General features: G+C 50.9%; 1 protein-coding gene across 11 annotated transcripts in view; it reads right to left on the bottom strand.

The window, feature by feature from the left end:
- Window positions 1–13093, bottom strand: part of tdp1 (tyrosyl-DNA phosphodiesterase 1) — a 132896-nt gene that overhangs the window by 109395 nt on the left and 10408 nt on the right. For all 11 annotated transcript variants that reach the window (XM_072493853.1, XM_072493836.1, XM_072493899.1 and 8 more), the window contains exons 5-6: window positions 11466–11562; window positions 30–64 (exon numbers count right to left, since the gene is read on the bottom strand). In XM_072493853.1, coding sequence (XP_072349954.1) covers window positions 30–64; window positions 11466–11562 — 132 coding nt within the window. The remainder of the gene's footprint in view (window positions 1–29; window positions 65–11465; window positions 11563–13093) is intronic.

Below are 13093 nucleotides of genomic sequence, written 5' to 3'. Positions count from 1 at the left end.
TCAAATATAAACAAAAGCCATCCACTCACGTGTGATGTGTTCCGTAGGCAATCTCCAACTTGGCCTGGAAACATTAAAAATAGGCTCCTTTTAAAAATAGGCTCCTTTGCACATTTATCAAGTAAGGTACAACACAACCTGACTGCCGTTATCTGAAAGCTGGGCGTTATTTCGGCGCCCGAGCTTTTACAGGTTCCGTCCCGGGGCCATTTCCCCATCAGGCCCGCTCACATTCACCCCACATAACCAACATCACTGGAACAGAACCCTGGGCCATTTGTCGCACGAGGATTACCCCGAGGGATGCGCGGGCTGTAACCAAGGCTCCAGGAGAGAGGAGATTGAGACGCTGTATTTAAGATGTAACCGAGAAGGAAGCTTCTCTTCCCAGATACTCAGTCAAGCTACAAAAGGTGAAACCAGTACCGAGATCGGTACTTTTGCACTGGCTACTTTCAAATCCACGTTCTTCAAACACTCTCTGAGCCTTCACGTCGAAGATTGCTGGCTAAATAATGGAATGAAAGGACGGCATGTGGCGCAGTGGTTAGCACTGTTGCTTCACGGCTACGGGGTCCCAGGTTCGATTCCCGGCTTGGGTCACTGTCCGTGCGGAGTCTACACGTTCTCCCCGTGTCTGCGTGGGTTTCCTCCGGGTGCTCCGGTTTCCTCCCACAGTCCGAAGATGTTCAGGTTCGGTGGATTAGCCATGGTAAGTTGTCCCGAGTGTCCAAAAAGGTTAGGTGGGGTTACGGGGATAGGGTGGAGGCGTGGGATTAAGTGGGAGCCCTCTTTCCAAGGGCCGGTGCAAACTCAATGGGCCGAATGGCCTCCTTCTGCACTGTAAATTCTATGATTCTATGCTGCCTATCACGCTGAGGACCCGGGTTCGATCCCGGCTCTGGGTCACTGTCTGCGTGGAGTTTGCACATTCTCCCCGTGTCTGCGTGGGTCTCTCCCCCACGACCAAAAAAGATGCGCAGGCTAGGTAGATTGGCCACGCAATTTAGCCCCTTCCTTGGGGAAAAAATAATTGGATACTCTAAATTTAAAAAAAATTAATTTAAAAAAAATAGTATTGGAATGATTCCACAAGAAGCCTGAAGTGAGGGGTACACTCTGTGCAACACAATATGTTGAGAGCGTACAGGGTCAGTCAACACTACTCAGTCCATCCACCCAACCCAAAATACTAAAGGCTCTGGAATGGCCCCCCTCTTTCAATTCACCCTCACATTCTCTCACACTCTTTTGTCATGTGAGAGTACCTTTAAGAAATGGGTGTTTATCAGTGATGTCAGAGTGTGGGTGGAGCTGGGCTGTCTGTCAGCTTGTTACTTTCGTTTTAGGCTATTTGCTGCAGGGTGTGTTTTAGTTTAGTTTTCAGAGCTGGATAGCTGCAGTCATAGCCAGAAGGGGTATTAGTCCCTCTCTCTGTAATCTAAAAACTGTAAATCGATCCTTTGGTGATTTAAAACTAATAACTGCTCTCAGTACTGACTTTAACCTGATGAGCTTCTGCAGAACGTTTTTTTTTTAAGTCTTCTGGATGTTAAACGGACAGCTTACAGATTACTTAGTGTTGTATTCTTTGGGGGTTATGTTTGAATTAATGGTTGCTAAGATGTTCACTGTATGTTTTAAAAAGGTTAACTTGAGTTCATAGAATAAACATTGTTTTGCTTTAAAAAATACTTTTCCATTTCTGCTGTATCACACCTGTAGAGTGGGCCGTGTGCTCCCCATACCACAATCTAGTAAAAGTTGTGGGTCAGGTGAACTCCATGATACACTTTGGGGTTCTCTAAACCTAGGACCTAAAGAGAGAGCTAAGAAGAGCCAGGAGGGGACATGAGAAGTCTTTGGCAGGTAGGATCAAGGATAACCCTAAGGTTTTCTATAGATATGTCAGGAATAAACGAATGACTGGGCAAGAGTGGGGCCAGTCAAGGACAGTAGTGGGAAGTTGTGCTTGGAGTCCGAGGAGCTAGGAGAGGTGCTAAATGAATATTGTTCGTCAGTATTCACACAGGAAAAAGACAATGTTGTCGAGGAGAATACTGAGATTCAAGCTACTAGACTAGAAGGGCTTGAGATTCATAAGGAGGAGGTGTTAGCTATTCTGGAAAGTGTGAAAATAGATAAGTCCCCTGGGCCGGATGGGATTTATCCTAGGATTCTCTGGGAAGCTAGGGAGGAGATTGCTGAGCCTTTGGCTTTGATCTTTAAGTTATCTTTGTCTACAGGAATAGTGCCAGAAGACTGGAGGATAGCAAATGTTGTCCCCTTGTTCAAGAAGGGGAGTAGAGACAATCCCGGTAACTATAGACCAGTGAGCCTTACTTCAGTTGTGGGCAAAATCTTGGAAAGGTTTATAAGAGATGGGATGTATAATCATCTGGAAAGGAATAATCTGATTAGAGATAGTCAACACGGTTTTGTGAAGGGTAGGACGTGCCTCACAAACCTTGAGTTCTTTGAGAAGGTGACCAAACAGGTGGATGCGGGTAAAGCAGTTGATGTGGTATATATGGATTTCAGTAAAGCGTTTGATAAGGTTCCCCACGGTAGGCTACTGCAGAAAATATGGAGGCATGGGATTCATTGTGATTTAGCAGTTTGGATCAGAAATTGGCTAGCTGGAAGAAGACAAAGGGTGGTGGTTGATGGGAAATGTTCAGACTGGAGTCCAGTTACTAGTGGTGCACCATAAGGATTTGTTTTATAAATGACCTGGAGGAGGGCATAGGAGGATGGGTGAGTAAATTTGCAGATGACACTAAAGTCGGTGGAGTTATGGACAGTGCGGAAGGATGTTACAAGTTACAGAGGGACATAGATAAGCTGCAGCGCTGGGCTGAGAGGTGGCAAATGGAGTTTAACGCAAAAAAGTGTGAGATGATTCATCTTGGAAGGAATAACAGGAAGACAGAGTACTGGGCTAATGGCAAGATTCTTGGCAGTGTGGATGAGCAGAGATATCTTAGTGTCCATGTACATAGATCCCTGAAAGTTGCCACCCAGGTTGAGAGGGTTGTTAAGAAGGCGTACGGTGTGTTAGCTTTTATTGGTCGAGGGATTGAGTTTCGGAGCCATGAGGTCATGTTGCAGCTGTACAAAACTCTGGTGCGGCCGCATTTGGAGTATTGGGTGCAATTCTGGTCGCCACATTATAGGAAGGATGTGGAAGCATTGGAAAGGGTGCAGAGGAGATTTACCAGAATATTGCCTGGTATGGAGGGAAGATCTTATGAGGAAAGGCTGAGGGACTTGAGGCTGTTTTCGTTAGAGAGAAGGTTAAGAGGTGACTTAATTGAGGCATACAAGATGATCAGAGAATTGGATAGGGTGGACAGTGATAGCCTTTTTCCTCGGATGGTGATGTCTAGCGCGAGGGGACATAGCTTTAAATTGAGGGGAGATAGATATAAGACAGATGTCAGAGGTAGGTTCTTTACTCGGAGAGTAGTAAGGGCGTGGAATGCCCTGCCTGCAACAGTAATGGACTCGCCAACACTAAGGGCATTCAAATGGTCATTGGATAGACAGATGGACGATAAGGGAATAGTGTAGATGGGCTTTAGAGTGGTTTCACAGGTCGGCGCAACATCGAGGGCCGAAGGGCCTGTACTGCGCTGTAATGTTCTATGTTCTATGTTCTAAACCCTGGCCCATAACTCTTTGTGCTCCTTCCCGGAGCCGGAGGCTAGAAGTGTGGATATCTCAGAGGGTCGCAGGGCTGGAGGAGATTACAGAGTCAGGGGAGGGGGCCGGGCCAAGGAGAGGTTTAAGCAGGAGGGAGAGAATTTTAAAAATCGAGGCATTGTTAGTCTGGAAGCACAGTGACGCTGGACAAACAGGGGTTAAGATATGGACCACAGAGTTCACAAGTTCCAGTTACGCAAAGGAAAGACTCGGTCTGTTTTCGTGAATTAAAACCTTCAAATACAAAAATGTTCCGCGGTTAACGAGGCATTTCCTGGGTAAACCTGTGTTGCCACAGAAACAAATGGTGTCGCTATAAACCTGGCAGCCAAATGAGTGACACTCACAGGCAGGTAACAGCGTCCTCTGGTGGAGAAAGGGAGGCAGTGCTTCACACAGCTGATGGGTGGGAGCACTTTGAGGGGACGTTCAATAAATGTTCTTGTTAGAGATGGTCAGAAAGAGATCAGATTTGGGAATAACTTTGTGCCCCCCCCACCACCAGCACACGGTGGCAGCAGAGAGCCATCCACGTGAAACACTGCAGCAAGCCGCCAAGACTATTCCAACAGCACCTTCCAAACCCGCAACCTCTAGCACCTAGCAGGACCAGGGCAGCAGATGCATGGGAACGGCGCTGGTCTGGACCTTCCCCACCAACTCACTCACCATCCTGTCTTGGAAATATGGCGCCGTTCCTCCACCGTCGCTGGGTCAAAATCCTGGAACCCCCCCCCCCCCTCCCTAACAGCACTGGGGGTGTACCTACACCACATGGACAGCAGCGGTTCAAGGCAGAAGCTCACAGCCACTTTCTCACGGGGCAATTAAGGAGGGACAACAAATGCTGGGCCTATCAAGGACGCCCACATCCCAAGAACGAAGACAAAAAAAAATAAGAGTCAACGATTGTTTTGCGAGGCAAGAGATGGAGAGTGGGGGGGGGGGGGGGGGGTAAAGGGGAAAATGTCCTCGGGTTGGTGGAATGCGAGTGGAGTTTGGCTTGGTTTGCTGGGCTTGGGGTTCACCGTGTACACTGATGACTTGGGTGACGGGTCTGAGGCTTGTACATGCAAGTTTGCTGCAAGCCCTCGGGGGGGGGGGGGGGGGGGGGGTGACAGACTAGGAACTGTGGAAGAGCAAAGTGATTAAAGTCTTCACGCACAGAAATCACAAAAGGTTAGGGCACAGGTACAAACAGTAATCAACATACCAAATCAGGAGGACCAGGCCATTCGGCCCCTCGAGCATGATGGCCCATTCAGTATCGTGGCCCAACGCCACGTTCTACCTCACACTGATAACCTTTGATCCCCCCCCTTTCTGCTCAAAACTCTATCTGCCGCTGAATATTGAACGGCCCTGCCTCCGCTGCTCACTGGGGAGAGACTTCCAAAGACTCACCACCCTCAGAATAAAAAAAATCTTCTCAGCTCCGTCTTAAAAGAGGAGACCCCTTATTTTTAAGCCGTGTCCCCCCCCCCCCCTCGTTCTGGTCTCTATCGCAAGGGGAAGCATGTGTTCAGCATGCCCCTGGTCAGGGCCCCCTCAGGATCTTATACATTTCAATAAGATCACCCCTCAATCTTCAAAACTCCAATGGATGCAGGACAAGCCTGTCCAACCTCGAGTGCGAGATAACCCCACTGCCCTACCCCGGGTACCAGTCGAGTGAACCTTCTAGATGAAAAAGGTGATGAAAAATGTTATTGGGAGGGGGCAGCACGGTGGCGCAGTGGGTGAGCCCTGCTGCCTCACGGCGCCGAGGTCCCAGGTTCGATCCCGGCTCTGGGTCACTGTCCGTGTGGAGTTTGCACATTCTCCCCGTGTTTGCGTGGGTTTCGCCCCCACAGCCCGAAGATGTGCAGGGTAGGTGGATTGGCCACGCTAAATTGCCCCTTCATTGGAAAAAATTAATTGGGTACTCTAAATTTAAAAAAAATGTTAATGGAATATTGCCCTTTATCCCAAGGGGTTGAAGCACAAAACAGGAATAAAAAGCAGTTGGAGGCCATTCGGTCCATCAGGTCTGCACCGGCCCTTGTAAGGAGCACCCTATTTAAGCCCACACCTCCACCCTATCCCCGTAACCCAGTAACCTCACCTAACCTTTATTCTTTTGGACACTAAGGGTAATTTAGCACGGCCAATCCACCTAACCCGCACATCTTTGGACTATGGGAGGAAACCGGAGCACCCGGAGGAAACCCCGCAGACACGAACATCTCCACTTCTGACCTTATAATGGAAGGAAGGTCATTGATGAAGCAGCTGAAGGACTTCCGGGTGCGGCTATGCTGAGCTAAGTCACACGTTCGGCAGCTCCCGCCAGAAACGGACTTTTGGGCTCTTTTTAGGTGCCCCAGCGGCATTTGTTCGACAGTTCCCAGTGTGGGAAGGTGTCAGTACGATTTCCCCGGCATTGTATGGATTGGGCCAGGAGTGGAGCGGTGAAAAAAGTAATTCTGATGCAGCTAAAAGTACGAGGGAGGAAAGCCAAGATGGCGGCGGGTGGAGACCAGGCAGCGTGGGCGCTAGAGCAGCAGGAGTTTCTCAAGCGCTGCTTCACGGAATTGAAAGCAGAGCTGCTGGAGCCGATGAAGGCTCCGATCGACAAGCTGGTCGAGACCCAGAAGGCCCAAGGGGCGGCGATCCGGGGAGGTGCGGCAGAAGACCTCGGAGAACGAGGACGAGATATTGGGACTGGCGGTGAAGGTGGAGGCGCACGAGGCGCTGCATAAGAAATGGCAGGAGAAGTTCGAGGACATGGAGAATCGGTCGAGGAGGAAGAACCTGCGGATTCTGGGTCTCCTGGAGGGAGTGGAGGGGTCGGATGCTGGAGCATATGTGGTCACGATGCTGAACACGTTGATGCGCGCGGGTGCCTTCCGGAGGCACCTGGAGCTGGATGGGGCCCACCGAGTCCTGGCGAGGAGGCCCAAGTCTAACGAGCCGCCGCGGGCGGTATTGGTGCGGTTCCACCGCTTGGTGGACAGGGAGTGTGTCGTAAGATGGGCAAAAAAGGAGCGGAGCAGCAGGTGGGAGAATGCAGAGGTCCGTATATACCAGGACTGGAGCGCGGAGGTGGCCAAGAAGAGGGCCGGGTACAATCGGGCTAAGGCGGTTCTGCATCGGAAGGGGGTGAAATTTGGGATGCTGCAGCCGGCGCGACTGTGGGTCACGTTTTGAGGACCGGCACCATTACTTTGAGACGCCGGAGGAGGCGTGGACCTTTATTCAGGCCGAAAAGTTGGACACGGACTGAGGGTCGGTTGTGAGGGGAGGTCGCGGGGGGGCTACTGTGGTTACTATGCTTTGGGAGAAGTTGGGGAATGTTCTGTTCTGTACTGTTTCCTTGGGTGCTGGGGGCTTTGTGAGAGTGTGGGCGTCGGTGGTTGGAAGGACGGGACCCCGTTGGGGGGAGGGGAGATGGGAGGCCCGAGGTGGAGGGGCTGGGATTAGGCCGCAAAAGGGAGCTGCGTCAGAGAGGTCGGGGCCGGTTTGATGGAAAGCGCGGGCTTTTTCCCGAATTGGGACAATGCCGGATTTATGCGGCGCATGTTGGGCTGGATTCCGGAACTGGAGACCACTCCAGGTCCAGGACGGGTAAGAGGCCGGCGGCGGCCAAGGTGCTGAGGGGGTTTATGGACCAGATGGGAGGAGTGGACCCATGGAGGTTGGTCAGGCCGGGGACCAGGGAATTTTCTTTTTTTTTCCCACGTCCATAAAGCCTACTCCCGGATAGACTTCTTCGCTATGAGCAGGGCACTAATCCCGAGGGTGGAGGACACGGAGTATTCGGCCACAGCCATCTCAGACCATGCCCCGCATTGGGTGGAGCTGGAGCTAGGGCAGGAGAGGGACCAGCGCCCGCTGTGGCGCCTGGATGTGGGCTTGTTGGCAGATGCGGAGGTGAGCGGGCGGATCAGGGGGTGCATTGAAAGCTATCTCGAGGCTAACGATAATGGGGAGGTGCAGGTGGGGGTGGTCTGAGAGGCGCTGAAGGCAGTGATTAGGGGAGAGCTAATCTCCAGTAGGGCCCACAAGGAGAAGGAGGAGAGGGGAGAGATTGGTGGGGGAGATTTTAAGGGTGGATAGGAGGTATGCAGAGGTCCCCGTGGAGGGACTACTCAAGGAGCGACGAAGCCTCCAGGCCGTATTCGATCTGTTGACTACCAAGAAGGCGGAGGTGCAGTGGAGGAAAACATCTCCCCGGATATGTGGGCAGCACGGTAGCATTGTGGATAGCACAATTGCTTCACAGCTCCAGGGTCCCAGGTTCGATTCTGGCTTGAGTCACTGTCTGTGCGGGGTCTGCACGTTCTCCCCGTGTCTGCATGGGTTTCCTCCGGTTGCTCCGGTTTCCTCCCACAGTCCAAAGATGTGCAGGTTAGGTGGATTGGCCATGATAAATTGCCCCTTAGTGTCCAAGGATGTGCAGGTTATGAGGGGTTATTGGCAAGACAGATGACCAGCAGCAGCAACCCAGGGAGAGGGGGGGGGGGGGGGGGGGGGGGGGGGGGAGGGGGGGTTTAGTTTAGGTCAAAGATAAAGGGGTTTTGTTACTTGTGTATTGTTTAAAATTTCTGTATTGTTATTGTTGCGTTTGCTTTGTAAGAGGGGAAAATTTGTTGTTTGGGAAAAAATTTTCAATAAAACATTTATAAAAAAAAAAAAAAAATGAGGGGTTATTGGCGGGGGAGTGGGCCTGGGTAGGGTGCTCTTTCAGAGCGTCGGTGCAGATGCGATGGGCTGAATGGCCTCCTTCTGCACTAGTGTGTGCGTGGATTTCCTCCGGTTGCTCCGGTTTCCTCCCACAGTCCAAAGATGTGCAGGTTAGGTGGGTTGGCCATGATAAATTGCCCTTTGAGTCCAAAATTGCCCTTCGTGTTGGGTGGGGTTACTGGGTTATGGGGATAGGGTGGTGGTGTTGACCTTGGGTAGGGTGCTCTTTCCAAGAGCCGGTGCAGACTCGATGGGCTGAATGGCCTCCTTCTGCACAGTAAATTCTATGAATTCTATGATGTTGGCACACCAGCTTCGGAAGCGGGAGGCAGCGAGGGAGATTGGGGGAGTTAAGGATAAAGGGGGGAACACGGTGCGGAGTGCGGTGGGAATAAATGGGGTATTTAGAGACTTTTATGAGGGGCTGTATAGGCCTGAGCCCCCCAACGGAGGAGGGGGGATGCGTCGATTTTTGGATCGGCTGAGGTTCCCGAGGGTGGAGGAGGAGCAGGTGGCTGGGCTTGGGGCACCGGTGTAGGGCTGGAGGAGCTGATTAAGGGGCTGGGGAGTATGCAGGCGGGGAAGGCACCGGGGCCAGATGGGTTCCCGGTGCAATTGTACCGGAAGTACATTGACCTGCTGGGCCCTCTATTAGTGAGGACTTTCAATGAGGTGAGGGAGGGGGGTGCCCTACCCCTGACGATGTCCAGGGCGCAGATCTCGCTGATCGTGAAGCGGGAGAAGGACCCATTACAGTGTGGGTCGTATAGGCCAATCTCTCTCCTCAACATGGACGCGAAGCTGTTAGCGAAGGTGTCGGCTAGCAGAATTGAGGACTGTGTCCCGGGGGTGATTCACAAGGACCAGACGGGTTTTGTTAAGGGAAGGCAGCTGAATACCAATGTGTGGAGGCTCCTTAACGTAATCATGATGCCTGCAGTGGAGGGGGAAGCGGAGATAGTGGCGGCGATGGACGCGGAGAAGGCCTTCGATAGGGTGGAGTGGGGGCACCTCTGGGAAGTGTTGAGGAGTTTTGGGTTCGGGGAGGGGTTCATTAGTTGGGTTAGGCTACTTTACGAAGCCCCGGTGGCGAGTGTGGCCACAAATCGGAGGAGGTCGGAATACTTTCGGCTGTACCGGGGGACGAGGCAGGGGTGCCCCCTATACCCCTTGCGAGCCTTGGGGCGCTGGAGGAAAAATTTGGGCTTCCCTCGGAAATGCCTTCAGGTACATGCAGGTAAGGGCATTTGTAAGACGGCAGGTGAGGGAGTTCCCGCTGCTTCCAGCACTCAGGATCCAGGATAGGGTGCTCTCGGGGGTGTGGGTTGGAGAGGGCAGGGTCTCGGCGATCTACCAGGAGATGCAGGAGGAGGAGGACACCTCGGTGGAGGAGCTAAAGGGTAAATGGGAGGAGGAGCTTGGGGAGGAGATAGATGAGGGTACGTGGGCGGACGCCTTGGGTAGGGTTAATTCTTCCTCCTCTTGCGCCAGGCTTAGCCTGATACAATTTAAGGTTCTTCACAGAACGCATATGACAGGGGCGAGACTGAGCAAGTTCTTTGGGGTGGAGGACAGGTGTGGGAGGTGCTCAGGGAGCCCAGCAAATCACACCCACATGTTCTGGGCGCGCCCGGCGCTGGATGGGCTCTGGAGGGGTATTGCGAGGACGGTGTCTAAGGTGGTGAACACCCAGGTTAAGCCGAGCTGGGGGTTAGCACTATTTGGGGTATCGGACGAGCCGGGAGTGCAGGAGGCGAAAGAGGCCGGTATTCTGGCCTTTGCGTCCCTGGTAGCCCGGCGGAGGATTCTGCTACTGTGGAAGGATGCGAGGCCCCCCGAGCGTGGAAGCCTGGATCAGCGACATGGCAGGATTCATTAAATTGGAGAGGGTAAAATTTGCCTTGAGAGGGTCTGTGCAAGGGCTCTTCAGGCGGTGGCAACCGTTCCTAGACTTTCTAACGGGGCGTTAGGAGGTGGTTAGCAGCAGCAACCCAGAGAGGGGGGGGGGGGTAACTTTGTGTTTATTATTGCTTAATGGGGGGTTTGCATATTGGGGGAATTTGTGATGTAGTTGTAAGATGTTTATTGATGTGTTCTTTGTTTTTCTTTTTTCTGTAAGGGGGGGGGGGTTGATGAAAATATGTATCTAAAAAAAAAGATGAAGCAGCCGAAGATGGTTGGGGCCTCGGAAAGTCCCTGAGGAACTCCTGCAGTGACGTCCTGGAGCTGAGGTGATTGACCTCCAACCACCACAACCATTTTCCTTTGTGCCGGGTATGACTCCAACCAGCGGAGAGTTTTCCCCCTGATTCCCACTGACTCCAGTTTCGCTCGGACTCCTTGATGCCACACTCGGTCTAATGCTGCCTTGGTGTCAAGGGCAGTCACACTCACCTCGGGCATTCAATATATAGTAAACTATAAGAAACGGAGAACCAATCTCACCCTACATAATATATAGGAAACTATAGAAATCAGAGGAATCCCCGTCCTAATCCTCTAGAATACGTACTAAACTATAGGAAGCAGAAGACTTCCTGACATAATCATATATAATACAATTGGAGGCAGTGGACTCCTTGACCTCATCCTATGGAATACATATTAAACTATAGGAAGCAGAGGACTCCTAGATCTCACTCTAAATAATATATAAGCTATATATTATAATATACCTCCCTGAACTCACCCTGCATAATATACAGGAAGCTAAGGAACCCCTGGCCTAATTCTCTAGAATATATACAAAACTATAGGAAGCAGTGGACTCCCTGGCCTCACCTATAGTATAGCTATATATAACTATAGCTGAGGGCAGTGGTTAGCACGGCTGCCTCATGGCGCCGAGAACCCGAAGATGTGCAAGGTAGATGGATTGCCCACACCAAATTGCCCCTTAATTGGATTATTTTCGAAGAATAAAATAAAACTATAGGAAGTAGCTTCCCTGGCCTAATCCTATTGAACAAAGAATATGTAGCAAACTCTCGTGTGTAATGAGTTTGCTGACCTGATGTATTCAGCTTCTGTCTTACCTGGCAGAGGCGGATGTTGGTATATGGATGTGCATCTTCGTGCAGTTCTGCTTTAGACTGACGCTGCTCACCGTGAACAACCAATAAAGGCTTTGTCCTGAAATTCAGCAATGGGAGTCAAGATTGATGAATTGGGTTTTTACTCTTCTACAGTTCCAGCCGTGGTTAAGTGGGTAATGTGCGGGCAGCACAGTGGCAGTGCCACCGCACTGCTGCCTCACGGCGCCGAGGTCCCAGGTTCGATCCTGGCTCTGGGTCACTGTCCGTGTGGAGTTTGCACATTCTCCCCGTGTCTGCGTGGGTTTCGCCCCCACAACCCAAAGATGTGCAGGGTAGGTGGATTGGCCACGCTTAAATTGCCCCTTAATTGGAAAACAATTAATTGGATACTCTTAAATTTTTTTTTAAAAGTGGGTAATGGGCTCTCGTCTCTGTGTCAGCAGGTTGAGGGTTCAGGTCCGACCCCAGAGACGGCTGACACTTCCAGGGTGGAACAGGAGGTGTGCTGCACGGTCAGCGGTACTGTAGCCGACTCAAGATCCTCCCAGGCGGATGATCACAGATTCTACGCCACTATTTCGAAGAAGAGCTGGGGAACTCCCCCACAGCCAATAGTCATCTCTCAACCAGTGCCACAAACAGATCGTCCGGTCATCGTCTCATTTGCAGTTTTTGGGAGCTTGCTGTGCATCAATTGGTGCTTGGTTTCACCAACACAACACTGCCCTTTCAACCTGAACCCCGCCATCTCGTGTCCATTAATGAGGGTACCAGGAGTTTAAAATAAAACAAAAAAGCTTCTAGCGGTAAAAAGGAAGAGATTAGCAAAAGCAAAACTTCCTGTGGCAAAGACAAGAGACCAATGTGGAATAATGGAATGTGACGAGGAAACTCTGTCCCCAGAAAGGTTCAGCATTGATAAGGAGGAAGTGAAGGTTGACAAGGCACTGGGACCGAATGAGATGTATCCAAGATTAGCGGAGGAAGTGAGATAGAAATTGCAAGGGTGCTGGCCATAATCCTCCAGTCTTCCCTAGATTCAGGGGATGCGTCTGGGGCAGAGAATTGCAAATGTTATTCCCTTGTTCAAAAACTTTTCGAAGGACAGCGCCAGTAATTACAGGTCAGTCACTTTAACATCAGTGGTGGGGAAGCTTCTAGAAACGATTATTCGGGATAGAATTAGGAGTCGCCTGGAAAAACGTGAGTTGATTAGCAAGAGCCAGCGTGGATTTCTAAAGGGGAAATCATGTTTAAGTAACGTGTTGCAGTTTGAGGTGACAGAAAGGGTCGATGAGGGTAATGCTGTTGATGTGGTGTACATGGACTTTCAGAAGGTATTTGATACAGTGCCACACAACAGACTTGTGAGAAAAGTTACAGCTCATGGAAAAAAAGGGAGAGCAGCAACTTGATACAAACTTGGCTGAATAATAGGAAGAAGAGAGGAATGGTCAATGGATATTTTTTGGGCTGGAGGAAGGTTTGTAGTGGAGTTCCCCAGGGGTCAGATTGGGGCCCTTGCTTTTCCTGATATATATATATATATATATATATATAGTGCAGGGGACAACTTCAAAGTTTGTGAATGATACAGAACTTAAGAGTATTGCAAACTGTGAGGACGA

The sequence above is a fragment of the Scyliorhinus torazame genome, chromosome 2 (genome assembly GCF_047496885.1).
Source record: "Scyliorhinus torazame isolate Kashiwa2021f chromosome 2, sScyTor2.1, whole genome shotgun sequence".
NCBI lineage: Eukaryota > Metazoa > Chordata > Chondrichthyes > Carcharhiniformes > Scyliorhinidae > Scyliorhinus > Scyliorhinus torazame.
This window is presented reverse-complemented; position numbering and strand designations above follow the sequence as displayed.